This window comes from Falco biarmicus, chromosome 2, assembly GCF_023638135.1.
Source record: "Falco biarmicus isolate bFalBia1 chromosome 2, bFalBia1.pri, whole genome shotgun sequence".
NCBI classification, from domain to species: Eukaryota; Metazoa; Chordata; class Aves; order Falconiformes; family Falconidae; genus Falco; species Falco biarmicus.
The window spans coordinates 18,207,959-18,227,835 of NC_079289.1; the positions used below are offsets into that span (position 1 = coordinate 18,207,959).

The 19,877-nt window shown below is 42.7% G+C and overlaps 1 protein-coding gene across 1 annotated transcript; it reads left to right on the forward strand.

Moving 5' to 3' along the window:
* The first annotated feature begins 6,173 nt into the window (after positions 1–6,173).
* On the forward strand, positions 6,174–19,414 carry RAB39A (RAB39A, member RAS oncogene family). Its single transcript, XM_056329806.1, has 2 exons — positions 6,174–6,819; positions 16,219–19,414. The coding sequence occupies exons 1-2, from the start codon at positions 6,497–6,499 to the stop codon at positions 16,643–16,645; spliced, it is 750 nt and encodes a 249-aa protein (XP_056185781.1). The 5' UTR covers positions 6,174–6,496; the 3' UTR covers positions 16,646–19,414.
* The last annotated feature ends 463 nt before the right edge of the window (positions 19,415–19,877 follow it).

Here is a 19,877-nt window from a genome sequence, read left to right on the forward strand (position 1 = left end):
GTGTGTTGCAGATCTTGGGCTTCAGCTTCTACATGGTTATCAAATGACTATGTATAGTGGTTGCTCCCACAGGGCTATCATCTTAACAATTTATTACCTTTGATATTAGATCATTGATATAAGCTGGCAATGGCTCTGCTAATCACATGGCCTGAGGCCCAAGCTTTTTGATGTCCTCCATCCCTGAGGCCAATTAATAATTGCCACAGCAGTTTCTGTAACCCTCCGGCCTCCCACCCAAGTAATTTACAAGAAAAATTACGTGTGTTACCAGCTCATACTGGATTAATCTAGTCAGTTCAAGTTTGGCAGATGTAATCACAGCTCGTTTGTCTTGGAAATTCTTCCAGGTAGGCTAAACTCAGTGGCACCTACCATACATGGAAGTTCTTAGTTTAATTTTTGCAACCAGTGCAGGGAGACTTGTCTGCCCATCCTGAATTAGCTCAGCAATTACATTTACGTATCAGTGTCTTCTATGTGCTTTGTGAGGCCTGCAATTGCATAAAGCATGAGAAGAGCTGCTGGCACTGGATAGGACAGAGACACTGGGAAGGCAATTAGAAATAATAGTCCTTAAGAAATTATCAGAGAATGCATCTGGAGCAAAAGTGGGCATCTTGGAAAAACAGGTGACCATGCCACTGGGCAGTGTAGAGTTCCTTCAGAAATGCAGTGCTTACAGAAGAAAAGCATCTCTTTGATCAACATACCCAAAAGGTCCATGGCACAAAGCTTAGACAGAAAGCATTCTTTGGTAGCAGAAATCTATATTGTTTCACACACCAGCATTTCCCAAACAGAAAAGAGATGGAGGAGATGGACTTCATCAGAGCAAAGAGCGCATAGAATCCTAGAAGGACTAATTCCAAACGACAAAAGGAAGAGTGAGGTGTAAGACTGATAAATGACAAAAAGGCAGGCATGATACTTGTTTGATGTAGTAGAATGAATTGCCATTTGGCGTTTGGTTCTTAATCTCACCTAAAGGTAATCTTAATCCTGCCTAAAAACAGATTCTTATGTAGTTTAGGCATTAACTCTGAAATGTCAATGTGCATTAATTCAGTGTTTTAGTGGAGCAGGTTGCGTGTTCCTGGATTTTCCTGACACTTTACTGAATTAAATGTGCTTCTGTAACTGTGACTAAGATGCCATCTTAGATGTCTAAAATGGCAAGATTTGCAGAGATAGATACCATTTATTACACTTGGAGTAATTGGATGTTTGGGAGGGAAATACAGTTCTTGTATGTCTGATCTAGACACAGCAAACGTCAAGCTGGAAGTGATTGCTCTGAGTATAACAATATTACATTTTGAGGAAGTAGATAGTTGGCAAAGAGGGGTGAAACAGTATCTGTAGATCAGACAGAAGTTTACTTGTGTGGAACAGAGATGGCTTAACAGTTGATGAGATATGAGGAAAAGTATAAAAATATTTAACGGTTATGAAATGTTTATTGAGTAAATACTTAGTCCTTGGTTTTTAATATTTTGAAAAGTTAGGACTTTCATTTCCCAGGCTTGTCTTTGAAGTTATGTTGTAGGTCCTTCTGGAAGATCAGGTCTGAGAAGTTAGGAGAAGTTTTCCTTGTCTCATGTGGGTGTTTCTGTTCTTCATTATCTGCTTCTGTCTCATTTTGCCATGGAGTAGTTTCACTTGCATCATCTCCACAGAGTCATTTCAATGCCTTATGAACAAAGTGGATCTGTATGTAAATGTTTATTTATTTATTTATGTAGATTTTTTTTTAATCTATAAATTCATCCATGGATTCTGATGTAGCTTCCCTGCCCACCCCCCACCACCCCACTCCCCCCACAAGTGTTTATATTGATGTTCTGCCATGCACATATCTATCTCAACAACATAAGGAACACCCTCATCAAACAAGGACATCTTCTAAAAGGTCAGAGTGTACCTTTGAATGAACAATCACATTGACACACAGAGACTTAGGGTACTATAAAAATACCCTCACCAACCATTTATTTGTTGAAATCTATGCAGGTAATCATTAATAACACCATAAATGAAAGAAGCTTTTAACTCCTACCATGTTTTCCTAGAATATTCCTTTGTCCTTCACCTGTGAAGAGCTCCAGGTATTCAGGTATGCTGGAAATCAACTTCCAGCAACAAATAACAAATGCAATAAGATCATGCTAAGCAATAAACATAAAACTTTCCAACACATTTCCCTTTACTCAGGTTTTTTTTTCACCTTCTTGCCAGGTGAATATTCTCTCTGCACTTCTTTGCTATCCCATCACTGTAAAACTGGCGTAGTGAGATCAGCCCCAGCACAATGTGGAGCTGTAACCACAGTCCCACAGTGAGCTCAGAGGTGGCACCTGGGTGCAAGACCAAGAAGTTGAACCTGAGCAGCTGGAACATTCCATTGCTCCTGTCAGTACTGGCAAGGATTTCTGTGGACCACGAGGTTAGCAGGCCTGGTGTCCTGCAGGTTTCCTGTTCTACCCACTTGCCTTCAGTGTCTGTGGAGATATGAGTACTCTTGGAAACTTTTGAAAGGGAAGGCTTATACCAAGAGTGGCGTTAAAATCTTGGCCTCAACCTGCTGCTCCTGCTGACCCCACTCAGCCCTCCCAAGCAGCACTGGGAGAATTAGCTTCATCAAGAGTTGGAGTGACTTACTAATTAACACCACAGGAGGAAGTGTGAAACCCATCAGATAGTATAAACTGCAAAAAGTAAGAAGGGCTATAGATTTGTTCTTATACCACTTAAGAGGTTTTAGGGCAGACTGATCATTTCAACATAGTGCTGTTCTGCTACTCGGATACTAATTTTATACCTGTGCATCAAAGAAGTCTGTGGAAGAAACAGTACCAAAATGTTGTGGTTTAAGAAATGTCTTTCTCACCATTAGGTGAAACCTACCTACCTTGATGACATTTTAGACGAAGGAAAGTCATTGCTTATTAGTAGGAAGTATTCTACCGCCAGTACTACTCCATCAAAAAAAATAAACAAAAAATATATAGCTGGCAGCACCTTCCAAGAGCTTACATCTATTGAAATTTTCTCTGTGATAAAATAAGCAGCTCTATCAGCCTCCAGACCAATAGCCTATGCAGTTAAAACAGGCTTGGATGGCACCTGCTTCTAGACAGGTCCCCTAGTTCTCATGTGTTCTTTAGGCAGCAGCAGAAAGCATAGTTTCTCACTCTCAGGTTGACTGGGGTTGAGAATCACTTACTTTTGTCCATGCTTCTCTAAATTTCCATGTAATATGTGTGCACATTGTTTAGGAGCACTGTGATCTATGTAATGCCTGGTGACCCACACACTTAGCAAAGGTGGAGAAAATCCATGTCAAGTCAAAAACGTGAAAAGAAATGAGGAATGTTTAGGTTGAAAGGTCTTGGATTTATGGCTTAGTGCAGTTATCTAGCCAATAATGGAGTAGATTTGGAAGTCTGGGTTTATTTGTCTTTGTTATTATTTCCCAGAATTTACATTTGATTCACCCTTCTTGGGAAGAACAGATTCAAGCTGCCAATGCCCAAGTAGTGGAAACTCTCTGAAGGAAAGTCAGGTTCATATTGATACTTTAACCTCTCTGCTTTAACCATTCCAGCTCCTCAAAGTGTACCCACTTTGATTGCTGCTTCTGACTACTGGTCTGTGATCTTTGTGATGGATTGCATGCTCTCAGGGCCTCTGTACTCACTGGTAAGCTAATAAAAACTGAATGACATGGAGATAAAATTCACCCACCCTGTGCATTTCATAGCAGACACGACAAATGCAGGTTCCCTAGGTAGCATTTAACATATGATACTCAAAAGGTCCCAGGTGAAGGTATAAGGTTGTGCTTTGAATACATGTGAATTTATATACCACTGTCTTTCTACAATGACAAGCTTAGCTAGACAGACCAGACATTGGAAGCCTGAAAATATTTGCAAACATATTTAGCTCAACTCGAAACGCCGTAGGCAAATTGACTTCACTCACCTGTTAGGAATGAAATGAGCTGTGTATCTCATTAGTGTGAGGTTCTTTGAGCCCAGATGTGCAAAGGACAGCAATCTGCTGTGCTTCTAAACTAGAGAGCACTGCGTGAGGCTTTGAAGACCTATGGGTGTTAGGCAGGGTGGTGATCCATGCAGGATCTAGGTATTGTACAATGAGCAAAGTCCACTTCCAAGTTTTGCCCTGTTCACATTCAGCAGGTATCAGAGCTACTAATACCACATACCTCACATCTCTGTTTCACATACAAACACTTCTTGTATCTAAGCGCCAGTTTTGTCAGAACACTCAGAAAAGGTCCATAGGAATTGCCCATAATCATGTCCGATATAGAACTGCAATCTTGCCCTTCTGAAGGTTCATTTATCTGAGCCAACATTTTATTTTAATCGTTACTCAAAGGAGCAACTAGTCAAGTACAAGCTATGTTCAATTTACTTTTTACAGGAGTAGCTGGTGAAATTAGAGGGGACAAATGTGCAGGGTTCTGGAGGAAACACACTCAGAGACACATGCAGACACAGTCACTATGTCCTAGGGACTGACTGGCCAACCCAAAAGGTCCCTGGAGAGTCTGGATTCTTGGAGCAGGCAGCATCCTGCAGCTTCAACTCAGCATGCACAGCAAGATAAATCCCTCTGGCAGCTCCTGGCTGTGCCTTTTATAGCTTCTCAGCTGTCAGGCCAAGTCTGCTGGAAGCTTCTGGGGTCTCCTGGCTGAGTCTCCCAGGGCCAACCATGCATGCATATCCTAGCCAGTTTCATTTTGGGGCTGGAGGACATGATCTGCATGGCACAAGCAAACTCATCTTTTGACTTCATCCTGCCCTTGGTCCAATGAAGGGCCAAGGCGCCCTTGGTCTCTTATCCACGTTGCGGGGCTTCAAGGTCTGCCCACCCTGGGGGAAACATTCTAGTCTCACACTGGTGACCACGTAATAACAAAACCAGATGCTGGCAATGAGAATACTTGTCATAACAGATTGCCCCACAGAGTTACAAAAGAAATGTGGTTTCAGATACGCCCCTAAACAGCCACAGGCAGTTATAGTTTTAGCTGCATCTGTGCCTGACATTAATGGAGGAAAAACAACAGGCTGCATAGAAAAAACCCCAAACTCACCAATCTCCTCTCTCTGTCCTTTTCACTATCAAAGTGCCCATTCATATGAATATCCACTTGCTGCTGACCTTCTGCCAGCAACAACCTACTTCACAGCTCACCCAGCCTACTCTGTGGGTTCTCAGGCTCTCTGCCCCCAGCTGCCTCATCCCAGCTGGATCTGCAGAAGAAGCTGCGGCAATTCTGTTTACCAAAGTCCCAGGGTTTCTGCTTATTTGGCACTAATGCCCTTACTAGCCATCTGAGGACTGTTCTTTGTTATACCATGTGGTTGAAATAAATCTGAGGAATCTATTGCTCAGCAGATTTACTATGTCATGATACTTAGCTGAAGACGCCGGGGGGGCCAAAGAAATTTCTCCGTCAGGCATCTCTACTGACAGTATTGTTCTCTTACCATAGGTAAAGGTACTTTCACAGAGGCCCAGTATAGGCAGTTTGTTCCACTGGGAAATGAAGAGCGTGTGTCCCTGTCATTTCCAGTATTATGCCTTTTCTCAAGCCAGTTTGCATGGTTCTCTCTGGGAACACCTAGATCACTCGCTCTCCTTTTCCCTTTCGCCACTTGCCCAGCCCAGTTTTACCACTTGGCACTTGGCTCCTCTGCCCGTTGCTATGTCTCCTTCCAGCTTGCACTCCTCTGGGCAGCCCCTGCCCAGCTCCCACCCCGCCAGCTCCCAGACCCTTTCTCACCTGCCCATCTGGTCCTTCCCGGTATTTCCTTCCTGCTCCCACTTTTCTTTGCAGACCTCACGCTTTAACGGCCCGGTCCATTCTCTCCTGATTTCCCAGGCGAGCCTGCCCCCCGCGCCCGCGCCCCCCTTCTCTGGCCGTCCCCTGCACTTGTTGCCCACGGGAGGAGCTGCTCTGCTGGGTGAGCGGGATCCCGAAGGCGGTGTCCCCGCCGCAGCCCCCCGGCAGAGCCCGCCCTGCCCGGCCCGCCGCGCCGCGCCGCACCACGGGGGAGGGCGCGCCGCGCCGCGCACATGACGGCATGGTGGGAGGCCCCGGCGGGCGGCTCGGCCGCGCCCCCGCAGAGCGGGCGGGAGCGGCGGGCCCCAGCGCGGCCCCCCGCGGCGGGAGGGCCCGGGGCAGTCGGGGCGGGGGCGCGGAGCCGGGGCCCGAGGGCCGGGGCCGGCGGCGGGAGCGCGGCCGCGCGGTGCTGAAGGGACAGCGCCCGCGGCGCCGCCCGCCCCGCCCCGCCCCGCCCCGCCCAGCCCGGGCAGGCACCGGGAGCCCGGCGCGGCGCCCCGGGAGCGGGGCGGGGGGACGCGGCCTCCGCCCGCCGCCGCCCGGCCCCGTCCTGCACCCGCGGGAGCGGCTCCCCGGGCCCTGCGCACCCCCCGCCGCCGCACGCCCGCTGCGCCGATGCCGGGTGTCGGGGCGATCGGAGCGCGGTGCAGGCACCGGCCGCGCAGGAGCCCCAGGAAGAGCCCCGAGGCGGAGCCGGGCCAGGCCGGGGCCGCCATGGACGCGGCGATTTGGATCTACCAGTTCCGGCTGATCGTGCTGGGCGACTCCACCGTGGGCAAGTCCTGCCTCTTGCACCGCTTCACGGAGGGCCGCTTCCCGGGGCCGCTGCACTCCGACCCCACCGTGGGGGTGGACTTCTTCTCCCGGCTGGTGGAGATCGAGCCCGGCAAGAGGGTCAAGCTGCAGCTCTGGGACACGGCGGGGCAGGAGCGGTTCAGGTACAGGATCCGAGATCTCCTCCCCACCCGCCCTCCAAACCTGCCGGCCCCCAGGCACACCCTGCCCGCAGCCCCGGCCACCGCCACCCTCCTGGCACCGTACCCCTCACCATCCGACACATCTGCCCCAAGGACTCTGACGTGCCCCCCAGCCTGTCTCACTGCACCCACCTGGCTGCTGTGCCCCAAGCAGCTCTCCTCCCCCTTGCCATGAAGCCTCACCACCCCATCGCCTGACAGTGCCCCCCAGCCCAGTGGCCCACCGTCCCTCTTGCCCCACTGCCCACCAGTTTCCCCCCATGAGCTTCCTCTTTCCCACCCTTTCCCTTCACACCCACCAGGGCACAGCTACCCTTCCCCTCCCAGCTCACAGTAGGGGGTAACAAGTGGCCTTGTCCTATTTCTCCTTCTCTCCCTCATCTTTGCCCTGGAGTCCTGGACCTAGGGTAGCAATCCCTCCTCTGCATTTTTTTCCTTCTTTGCAGCAGAAGGCCCCTGCTTCACTCCGCGTTTCTTACTTTGTCATCACCTCCAAACTCATCCTCCCCTGCAGTATTTCCCTGTGCCATTAACTCTCCCTCCCATGCAATCTGGAGAGACCAGGCCACCTCCCTGCGCTTCCTCCTTCCAGCGCAGCAGCATTGCAAGCACCAGTGCAGCCTTGGCAGTGTGGAAGCCACTGGGCAGCCAGCTACAGTCCCTTATTAGTGTTTTATCTGCCTTCTGCACCTGCTCTGCACAGATGGTTGCCAGGAGCCTTCACTAATACCGCTATCGTTTATAAGTGTGGCTAGACTGGCTCAAATGCTGCACTGAGTATTAAACCCTCTCCTTTCTCTGTCACAAACAGGCAGCAAAACTACCCTCTTTTCCTGCCCCCAAAGAGTCACGGTAATTCCCCAACATACGGACTGGTACTGTCATTCACTCACTCTTGTGACTCGGTTGTATCTATAGTGCTTGCCACTTCAGGCAAGTTGTGTGTGGATTTTAGTTTGGGATTGAGGTTCCCAAACTAGGGAAGGTATAAACTAGGGTAGGAGGCTAATGCATAAGCCCATTTATGTGGTACCTGACCCACACACTCGTTACTGGGATGCTAGCAGGACGGTTGGAATGGGTCTCTTCACTGGCCAGAATCAATTCTTTTATGTTCCCTGTCTTCTGCTGCAACAGTTGTGCAGATTATTGCACTCATCTGAAGAGGTGGGATTTCTCTGTCTCACCATGGGACACCAACCTTTTTTTTTTTTTTCCCAATAACAAGCATTACAATGAAACAACAAAAAACTTCCCTTGGCTTGCATGAGTCACAACTTTATACTTAGTTTTGCAGGCAGGCCTCTGAAGGGTTAGCAAAGAAATTAACAGCGATAGCATTTTTCATCCTCTTTGTGCTTCCTAGCAAAGAACATAAAAAACCCCCACTTGTAAACAAGTGACTGAGAATGTATAATCTCTTTATTTTGAATTTGCTGACAAATAGCTGGGATGCCCAATGACAAGGCACTTCACTGAAAGGAATGCAAATGCAAAGAGTTTTGCATACATTTGAAATCAAATGACAGCCATCCTTTAACCCAGGAATGCTCAGGGGATATACAGTGATGAGTCATGCAGTCAGTTGCTTTTAAATTTACCATTAGTATACATCTGTGTTTTTTCCAATACCCAGAAGATACCAACTGAAGGAAGTAGTTTTAAATATCTGTGGGTTTTTTTCCTGCTGAGTTTCTTGTCAGTTGGTGTCTCAAGTATCATAGTGGTTATTGTATAGTCTGTTTTACACTTACTCAGGTAAATTATAAATATTTTACTAAGTTATACACCACAGGTTAAAAACTTGCACATTCTGTTCTCTGCTAATGGAGAAGACTACAGCTGACAGGCAAAGATGGTCTCGGGGAAGAACCAATTATTCCAAGAAGCAATCTGATTTTGTGGACCGCCAAGCAGTTTGCAGTTCTGATTCCCAGTTCTGCTCTGGTTCACTTGCATTGGGATTTTAGAGGAAGTAAAACCTGGCTTGAAAGCTCCCTGGGGAGTTTCCTGCGTCCAGGACAAACTACTGGCTGCGTAATAATCCCCTTCTTTTGGTCCCACGCATTAGGGACATTCCCAGGGGAAAAGTAAGCTCTGACACACCTGCCATCACACTTTCTTGAAAGAGAGCACTTATTTTCTTGGAACAATTGTTTTGGAAAAATTCTCACATTTGTCTAGGTCATTGCTGCTGCTGTATTTGAACTGGATTTCATGTGTGGTCTTAGAAATGATCTTTAACATGCACTGTTTGCATTATTTCTCAAATAAAGTGATTCTTACCACTTCCACAAGAAGGGTGAGCAGGCTGCAAACACAGGTGCTGGACAGTTTACTTTGAGCTCAGACAGGGCAGTTACTGACTGTATTTACTTTGACATCAGTAAGGCATCACTAAGCAGAATCTCCCATTGTGCTAAGTGCCATATGGACAACAACAGCATGATCAATAACTTTAGCACCTTGCTAGAACAAGAATGTACAGACTTGCTTGGTGTAGACTCAGGTCCGTCACGCAGACTAAGATAAATGAGGGGTACACCACGGGTTTCTTTCTATCTTGAGATCAATGTTCACTTAGATCGATCTGCTGCTTTGGCTGTGTTTCACGTCGTCTCCTTTACTGTGATTTTTTTGTTTGTTTATTTAATTTTCCTGTGTTTAAATCCAGCAATATATTTAAATCATGAAACCTCCAAGGCTATAAAGTGCTTGGTAGTGGTGGTGAGCCTGAGAATTAATTTCAAGAACGTAGGGACAAAATATTGTGGGGATGCTTCAATTATATTTTTAGCAGACTATGGCATTAGTTACCTTGTGTTTCTAACATGGCTTGAAAATAAAATGCTATCTTTCTTCTTCTTTCTGAATAAGCAATATGCATTTTCAAAATTAATACCATTACAATGCAGTCTTAATCATAGTGTAAAAATAGGTCTTCAAAATTAGATAAAGCTTTTAGTGAAAGTTTGGTTCATCTGGTAAAGATCAGTAAGATTATAATGAGAAAGGAACACTGTGAGTGATTTAAAGTCACCCTAAAGCCAAAGTCTGATGTGATTAATTAATCTTCTCATTCATTTTCAGTAACAATTGTTCAGTGGCCATCATTTTACCAAGGCTTTTCTTAAGAGTATTAGTTAGGGTCTTACATCTTAAACCTAATATTTAGATCAAGCTAAGAGAATGACTTCTGTTCCAGACAGTGTTTCCCCCCTTCTGTAATGGTAGTTTAGGCAGACTCTACATGGGAAGTCATAATTTACAAAAGAATTTAGGATCTGCATTTAACAAATATTCCCAATGAAAAATAAAGACTTTGAAGTTATCCTTTGTAAAAACATTCTAATTCATATCATTATTGTACATCACAATGTGTAACTTTTAAGGAGCAGTCTCACCTCCAGCAATTTCAAATACAGAACCATCTGGAGGAACCTTACAGCAATCAATATAAAAGTGTCATGGTTCCCTTTTACTGCTTACTGAAGTCCTACCTTTTCAGCATATCGTAGTAGGGAAATACTGGTTTTCTCCAACCCTTTATCTGTATTTACCTTTCATTTATTTTAAATGGCAAGATTATATGAAATGAGCAAAAATATTATTCATACAAGTATTCTTGCTGAAAATAAAAACTTAGGATGGTCTTGAGGATGTAAGGACAGTCCATATTTAACAACAGCATAGATAAGGAGATTTATAGTCTCTATTTATATGGAGTGGGGGAGAATATAAGAATTACCATTTTAATAGTGCTTACATTGATTTTTGTAACTCTCAGGCAAAGACGGTATAATAGTTCACATATTTAGTGTGGACTGACTGGAGGCTGTAGCACAGCCATCATCAGTGCCTGGTATGACATGCATACTGCGGCCTGAAAGAGGAGGAGCAGCGCAGTGTAGGCTTCCTGTCACGAAGGGGTTACAGTCACCTCTATTAAGTAGGAGGGTTGTTTCCTTTCATTTAGTGTAGCCAGAAGGGGACAGACTCCTTTCTGAAATATCAGCTTGCACCTTGAACTTTGTCCCAGGCAGACACGTTGGTTTGGGCACTTTGACAAGCTAAGGCTCAGAGAAGGGTTCAGAGTCTTTTGTGAAAAAGAAGCTGAAAGAGAAGGCAGCAAGGAAGTACTGGGCACAAAGGAGTAGAAGGAAGACAGTGGTTTAGGCAGGAAGATAAGACACATGGATAAAGACAGATGCAGGGATGGATTTAAGAGTTCAGTCTCACTTTCATTCAAAGTCACGGGCAGATTTACCATATTCTAAATCTGAACGAAGTCCTGGTTCCCACTTCCAGCCAGCACCTCCTCTGAACAGTTTCCTGGAAGGAGATGGCAGGCTTCTTTGCTACCTCTCCAGTTTTAGAAGAAAGACTGCTATTTGGCCATTACTTTTTCACCCTAATCCCACCCTGTCTGTAATTTAAGGCTTTCCCTCTACTAAAGGAAGTACTCCCCTTTCCCTCCTTCCCCACAGAAAATTAATCATGGTGCTGCAAGTAACACATTCCCTTCCATAATGCTAGCTTAATAACATTAATCAGCTGAACCAGAAGCTAGTTTGATTAGAGAAGCCATCATTTCAACAGGAATTTAGGATCTGCATGGGGATAATTTGAAAAATGGAAATTTGAACATCCTTTATGAATAAGTTGGAATACATCAAACCTGACCTGTCAGCGGTTCCTCATCCTGACTTGAAAAGCTGCAGGACCTTAGGGTTCTTTTTCCTTCTGTTCAAAAAGTGACAACAATAAGGAAGTTAAAAACTTCATTTTGTTTTTAGTCTGACCTTGCAGCACTTACCAAAGTGTGTATAGTTATGTAAGTGGAATCCCTGCTTGTGAAAGAACACAAGAAAGGCCAGTATGATTTTGTCTGTGGTCTATACGTGGATATCTTGTCTCTGATAGAGTCTGAATTATCCTGAGTACTCTGCTATCCTCTACTGTCAACTTGAGGGACTTCTGGAGACTGATGCCAGTTTTTCTATTTACTAAAGCTCACTCAGTCTTTCGTTCAGGACTTGTTCCGCCTTTCATGGAACATTCATAACATAGTTCCCAAGGAGATCTACAAGTCCACCAGCTGTCACATGAAGAGCCTTTTACTGTCAGCCCTCCTTATCTTTTGTTGGCCACCATGCACTCCCATCATCAGACATTTTAGCGAAGACATATGAAGTCAGAATCATTTAGGTTGGAAAAGACCCTTACACTGCCAGCTCCATCACTAAACCATGTCTGTAAGTGCCACATTACCATACAGCACATTACCATGCCCTGTAAAGGATATAAAGCTGTATGTCTCCTGAGCAAACCCCTTTGAGCAGCCTCTGTACCATGGGCTCTGTGAACACTGACCTTGTGCCTTGTGAAATAGTGCACAAGGAATCTGTGTGAAAGACAGGTACCTCCACTGTGCTAAAGGAAAGTTCCTCTGCGTTTTGTGCGGAGTTTGAGCACATCTGAGGATGTTGGCGTGCTCCTGGGAAGCCCTCCCAAGCAGAACCCTTCCAGGCACTCAGCTGGAGCAATATTTTGTTTTCGGCTCAGGTCTGAGCTAAGAGGGAAGGCAGGGCTGTCCCCACTGGGTGGCTTGTAGCCCGTACAGAGGCAGAGCGCTTGGGTTCCCAGGGAACTTGTTCAGGCACCATGGCTAGATATGCAGCTGAGTGGAGCACTACTTTAGATGTTGGTGTTATAGTTCTGCTTAAGCCTTGTTGAAGCCACTTAAAAGTCCTATAATCTTCAGCAATAATATTAATAAGAGGCAAAAATTGGCCTTGCACTTAGTTTTATAGAGAAAAAAACAACCAAAACCACAGAGACACCTATCAGACCATCTAAGCCATTTTTGCATTCTCTCTAGGTGTGATACAGGGCATAAGTGAGAGGTACATCTACTTCACAGAGTTCATTTGCCAAATAACTCTAAGCTGTCTACTAAAATTGTATGTCTAATCTACTCTGATTGTCATGTTTAAGTCAAATATTTTGCATCTGTAAGACGTTTCAGATATTGTTGAACAACCTACCACATTCGTGTGCCCAGACACTTTTCCCAGGTGATAGCCTAAATTTTCTGCTTCAAAATTTTGTCTTATTTGTCAGGAACACTTCCTTTTAAAATAAAACTGAAAATAATAATTCACCTTAATCATGAAACAATTCAAATATTTGTAGCCCGTATTTTAACAAACGTCATCCAGAGGGGTCTGGGCAGGCTGGGCCGATGGGCCGAGGCCAGTGGTGTGAGGTTCAACCAGGCTCAGTGCCGGGCCCTGCCCGTGGGTCACACCAGCCCCAGGCAGCGCTACAGGCTGGGGCAGGGGGCTGGGAACTGCCCGGTGGGAAAGGGCCTGGGGGTGCTGGCTGACAGCCGGCTGGGCATGAGCCCCCAGTGTGCCCAGGTGGCCAAGGGGCCAGCAGCGTCCTGGCTGGTGTCAGAAACAGTGTGGCCAGCAGGGCCAGGGCAGTGACCGCCCCCTGTACTGGGCACTGGTGAGGCCGCACCTCGAACCCTGGGTTCAGTGTCGGGCCCCTCGCTGCAGGAGGGACGTCGAGGGGCTGGAGCGTGTCCAGGGAAGGGCAGCGGGGCTGGGGAAGGGGCTGAGGCACAAGTCCTGTGAGGAGCAGCTGAGGGAGCTGGGGGTGTTCAGCCTGGAGAACAGGAGGCTGAGGGGAGACCTTATCGCTCTCTACAGCTGCCTGACAGAAGGCTGTAGGCAGGTGGGGGTCAGTCTCTTCTCCACATAACAAGTGATAGGACAGGAGGAAATGGCCTTAAGTTGTGCCAGGGGAGGTTTAGTTGGATATTAGGAAAAATTTCTCCACTGAAAGGGTGGTCAAGCATTGGAACAGGCTGTCCAGGGAACGGTTGAGTCACCATCCTTGGAGGCATTTAAAGATGTGGTGCTTAGGAATGTGGTTCAGTGGTTGACTTGGCAGTGCTGGGTTAACAATTGAACTCGAAGATCTTAAAGGTCTTTTACAACCTAAATGATTCTATGATTCTCGGATCCTTTTCTCAAATGTTAGACAATCACATAACATGGTATCATATGTAACTTTAAGACTTTTTATGTTACTGTTTTCTTTTGCTACTGTTTTCCAAAGCCTTTCTAGTATATCAACATTTTTTTGGTAATGAGAAAACTAATTTCAAATTATACATACCAAAACCATAGAAAAAACAACTCTGTCTCTCACATATATTCACCCAGTTCTGGTGATTTACAGCCCAAAGTTACAGATCTTTTTAATCATCTCCATTACAGGCAATACATAGACATAACTCAATGTAATGGCTTAGATCATCAGCTAGTGTAAATCAGCATATCTCTGCAGAAGTGAGTTACAACAGATGAGGGTACTGACTACCGTGTATAAACATCTAGTAACACATGGAGGGCTGTTTTTCAGTATTCCAGTTCGTAGATACATGATACAGCATATAGAAATGCTTGGTAAATGATGCACTGCATTTTCAATACTAAACTACTTTCTTTCCTGGCTAATGCATTTCTTTGGCCTAACTGTTTTCAGGATATTTTTTTTTTAAATGAAAGTAAGTTGTATTAGCTTCCACTTCTCCAAATTGAATCCTATTTTTGTCACTCATTTCCACTCTTTCTAGAACCACTTGAATTATTTTAATGCACTCATTTGTGTTTGCAACTGCTCATAAATTTGCAAAAAAAATGCTTAAGAAAACCTGAAGCTGATCTTTATGATACCTTTATTTAATACTTCACAAAATTTGAGACCCCTCATGTATGGTCTTAAATTTTGTAAAAACAAGTGTCATTTTTCATATCGAGGCAATTTGAATTAATTTGAGGGTAAGATCCTGTTGTCTTCACATTCGACCTGTTCAGAGAGACACTTCATAGACTTTATTGCTGGGAACATAGAAAAGGTATTTCTAAACATTAGGACAAACAATCCCTTCCTGTTATCTAAATAAAACCATTTTGAATGCCATTTGCTGTGGCTAAATGAATTTAGATACGCCAAGAAACCTAAGCCTTATCTAGCTGCGCACTTACCTATCCATAATACTACTGTTCCTGCTAATTATATCTCTACGTTCAAATTGTTATAAAACACTATGAAACGCAATGAACTGAAAATCAGAGGGAGCTACTCTTGTGGAAGGATATATTACTGTGTACCATTCATCCTGACTCCAAAAGTTTTCAGGCTGCATCCTCTTCATAACCCTAAAGTAAAATGGAATTAATTTGTGGGTAAATGATAATTTCATATGACTGCTAATAGAGATTGTGCATCTCATTTCAGTTCAAGAATACTTGTATATATGCTAGCTATATATTTATCCTAGTAAGGAGTACTTGCATCCACTCCTTGGTAGGCTGTCACTTCGTTTAAAATGTCTCTTCTCACCTTCTCCATCCTCCTCTGTTGCTCATGATTAGAGATTTACAATCATTTTTTAGTCCCTCTATCTTTTTCTCTATATATTCTAACAAACATGTTTTCTTTTTCTAGAGCATACTAAAATTTTTTTTTCAAACAGAAGGATTTCCTTCTTCCAAAATTCTTTCCAGTGTATGCTCTGGAATGTAGAGGCTCAAAAGCAGCTAATACCTGTTGCCAGTCCCAGAAGTCTCATGGCAAAAATGAGTAAATGCAATTATAAAGAGCTTTTGAACCTCTGTGTGAGAGAGACGCTGGAGGTAGGAGTGTTCCTTACTGATGCTGTAACAAGTGTGTGTTTGCCCAGCTCAGTTATTTTTGGACAGTTTTGTTTAGGGAATATCCTTTCTTAGTCTGTTACCTTTTGACTTCTGCAAGCACAATGAATTATGATTATCTGTACAAACTTTTCCATCAAATAATTTTTCTGCAAGGAATACAAAAGGATATGCTTGTACAATGGTAAGCTTATGCTCCAGGTTTCTTGACATCTGCCTACATATTTCAGTTTGACGTAACTGATAGGAAAAAAGCAAAGTGCATGTTTGTATAAAACTGAATAACTTTAACACCAACAAGTATTTGACAAATAAATATATGGGGGGTTATTCTGTGAACATGTGCCACAGCTTGCTAATCAAGAGTGCTTTGCTGAATAACTCAGCATTCAGAGTTCACACTAGAAATTTTGGCTTCAAGAATGTTTAGAAAGTGATTTCTGAATGTAAGGAAAAAAAAGGAACATTTTTATGTGTAGGAGGTAAACTAATAAATTTCAGTTAGTTTTTTAAAAAGCAAAAACTTTTCATAAAACTTACAGTAGATAAAAACACACTGCCACATGGAAAAGTAATCTATTTATGAATGAAGTGAAAATGTATTTTAATTTTCCTTTTTTTTCCTTCGCAGATCAATAACACGCTCTTATTATCGCAATTCTGTGGGTGGTTTACTAGTGTTTGACATCACAAATCGACGATCTTTTGAACATGTAAAAGACTGGCTAGAAGAAGCAAAAATGCACGTGCAGCCCTTTCAGATTGTGTTCCTGTTAGTAGGACATAAATGTGACTTAGTGTCACAGCGTGAGGTTACAAGAGAAGAAGCTGAAAAATTGTCATCTGACTGTGGTATGAAATATATAGAAACTTCAGCAAAAGATGCCACAAATGTTGAAGAGTCCTTTACAATTCTTACACGAGACATCTATGAACTTGTAAAAAAAGGAGAAATCTCAATACAAGATGGATGGGAAGGTGTCAAGAGTGGCTTTGTTCCAAATGTTGTACATTCGTCAGAAGAAGCTGTAAAGCCCAGAAGACAGTGCATCTGCTGAATTTGTAGCATGCCAAAGAGCACATCAGGTGTTCAGAAGATGATGCCAACCTAAATAACAAAATAATAATTTTGAAACAATATTAGATCATGACATAGCTGAATCATAGAATGGTAATTTGGTTTTGTATCCTTCTGTCTACGTCATAACTTCATAAAACTTTAAGTGCTTTCTTTCTTTCCAGAGTACAATAACTTTGTGTGGTCTTCAGGAAAATAAAGTATATATTGCTAAAGGAAGTAATCCTATAGCAAGACACTGAGAAAGCGCAATAATCATCATGACAACATCCTCACTTGGGCTTTGTATTTTGAATATTGTTTAAAATGAAGGCTTGCTAGGTGAGGATCAGATGAGCTCATTGCTTTTGTTCATCCTGCCTTAGTTTTGGACAAGAAAATATTATACCTTATACTTTTTTAATGTGATTCTTTACTCAAGTGCAGGGTTGCTAATGACCATTAAAGTTTAGAATGATGTACGATTTCATAATAAAGGTAACTCTAAAGAAAGGAAGCTGAAAGATTGCTCCCATAGCAAACACTTTTGATATGACTATAAATACAAGCCTTACTAAAGAAAAAGAATGTTTTAGAAAAGATGATTTATTTGTATATGAAAATGGGGAATAGAAGCAATGAAATTTATTATTCAATATTTTCTGAATTGCCAATGAAACTAAATGTAACATCATATATGATCCAGCTGTTATTCGACTTGTATACAAAACATGTTTCCCAACTACTGGAGTTACATTGCAGTGGCTGGGTCCCCAGCTGGGTAATTATCATAGCCACACTGATGCCTAGGGAATTATGTTAATTTACACAAACAAATTCCATATTAGCTTTAAAAAATAATCTACTTCTAAATAGAAGTAAAAGTAAGTTTAAAAATGCTGCAACCCATGGGGACCCAGGCCTTAAATTTTAATAGATTAAGGATCGTTTTATTCTCAGCCAGCAAATGTTGAACCATTGTCTAAAAAGTGAAGATTTTAAAACCAAAACTGTTATGAATAGAGTGTTTGAAGAGGAGAGAATTTCTTAAATAATGCTTGGCTACAGAGAGCAAAGTTGGAGAACCCCTATTCGAAGAAAGTAACACATAATAGCTTTTAATAACAATAATAATAGGAGAAATCTGTGATAATGTAGCATTTTACTGAGCTTGAGGTCATCTTCCTACTCCTCTGAATATAACACACACTAGCTTTATGCAAACCATGCCCTATATGTCTAGCACTTAAATACCAAATAGGTCTATTTCTATTTTATTGTAGTGGTATAACAAGTTGACTTGATCTCCAGAGTTGATAAGCATCTACAAATTTATCTGGGCATACTTATAACCACTGAACATTAAGCCAGTTATCTTCATATAAAGGTGTTATTAAGTGTTACCATTCTCCATTTTCAAGACCAGGCAACAAGTCTATCTAATTTAAATTTTTTCATCAACAAACATTTGATTAGTTTTCCCTCGGATTAATTCTAGGTCCTCTCACAATCCTTTTGTAAATATTCCGTAGTATAGAGACAGATTTTTTGGTTCCAACTATTTTATTCATTTAGGGCCACTAAAATTATTGACTTCAAAGGCAACTGAAAGGTTAATTAATTTTTTTTATAGCCTGAGTCTCACTTGCACTGAGTCACAGTTACACTGTAATAGAAGGATACAGAGGCCTTAATACAAACAGTAATCAGCCTTAATTCATTAGCAGTTAAAACAGTTAATTCTAGTCTCAGCATGCCCCAAAGTAATTGCTGTGAGCCTGATTATTAAACTACATATATTAGTCCATTTACACCAAATTTTGATTTGAGGGCATTTTAGTCCCTCTTTACAAAGTAAACATGACTACAGATGCCAGAAGGTTGTGCATAATTGGGTTGTGTGCATTTGACACTGATTCCCCTATGATACTAGGCCCATGTTGTGTATCTCAGAAGATCTTCTCTTAGTTGTTTAAGAGGACAGAATAGTTTTTTAAGAGGCCAATGAATAAATCGGTGGCTGGGGAGTCAACAGACCCAAAGTCTACCACTGGTTCACTGTGTGTATCTAAGCAAGGAATATACGTTTGCTGTGCCTCACCTTCTGTATCTCAAAAATAGAGGTGATCGTTCTTCCTTGAATTCACAAAGACTGCTGAGACCCAGTATGACTGTATGATCTTCAATCTGGACTCTTCTCTGTGTGCTACCCATTGTAGTGTGCTTAGCACCATGGGATGTGGATACTGTTTTCTTCTGCCATACCAAAAAAAATAATTAAAATATTAAAACAGCTTTATAAATACCAGGTATTGCTATTACTATGAATCTACATTTCATTACACATTTCATTACTTTCAGGTTAAAATCTCTTACCTTAAACTTTTCTTCCTGAATACTCTGGAGCCAATGAGCTTTTCATTCTGTATGAAAAAAATCGGGTGTGTTAGGGAGGGAAGGGACTGGGAGAAAAGTGGAGGGGAGGGGAGGTGTGAACAGAGAATAAACAATCATCAGAACAGAGCCTTAATGATCTCTACTGTCAATGTTGTAGTGTCACATTTATTGCACTGGGAATAGATCTTTTAACAAGATTCAACTGTGTAAGGAACTGGTATTGTCAATGCAGCTAGGAGAAATTCACTGCATTTTAAAGTAGTGTGCACATAGTTGTCTTATTTGTAATTCCAAAAAATGTAGACTAACATGTACATCCAAACACTGTCTATCTTGATGATATATTAAACCACTACTGTACCTTCTCACTACACACTTGCAGTTAATAGAAATGTCTGATAAATAGATTATTTGCAGAAATACATAATTTTGTTTTCAAATGCTTTGCAGTACAGTATATAAGTAACAGCTTGCATAGGCTGTACAATGGATTGTAGTTCAGTGCATGTATATTTTTTTTCCCCAAGGAAGGGAAAATATTGATACCAGAATGAAATTTCCAGAGATTACAGAAATTAGAGGAATCAAATTTGGCAGCCAAATTAATAAGTAGAAATTATTTATTAAGAAAACACCACAAATTTTCAAATTAAGGTTTGGTAAATCCCAGCTAGGAAAAGGAAAAAACTGTTGAAATAGTAAACGGTTTGCTCTGCGCTGAGATCTCTTAGGCCACCTCCAAACTGTTACTGGTACCCAAGTTGCCTAACAAAGCAAAGACAGGCAGATGCACTGTGCTCACAGGTATTCCGTCTCAGTGTTTCAGCTCCCTTATA

Excerpts from the sequence above, each read along its gene's own strand:
- RAB39A (XM_056329806.1), top strand. The coding sequence starts at position 6,497 with ATGCCGGGTGTCGGGGCGATCGGAGCGCGGTGCAGGCACCGGCCGCGC. Across the intron at positions 6,820-16,218 it reads GCGGGGCAGGAGCGGTTCAG|ATCAATAACACGCTCTTATT; the intron begins GTACAGGATCCG and ends TTTCCTTCGCAG.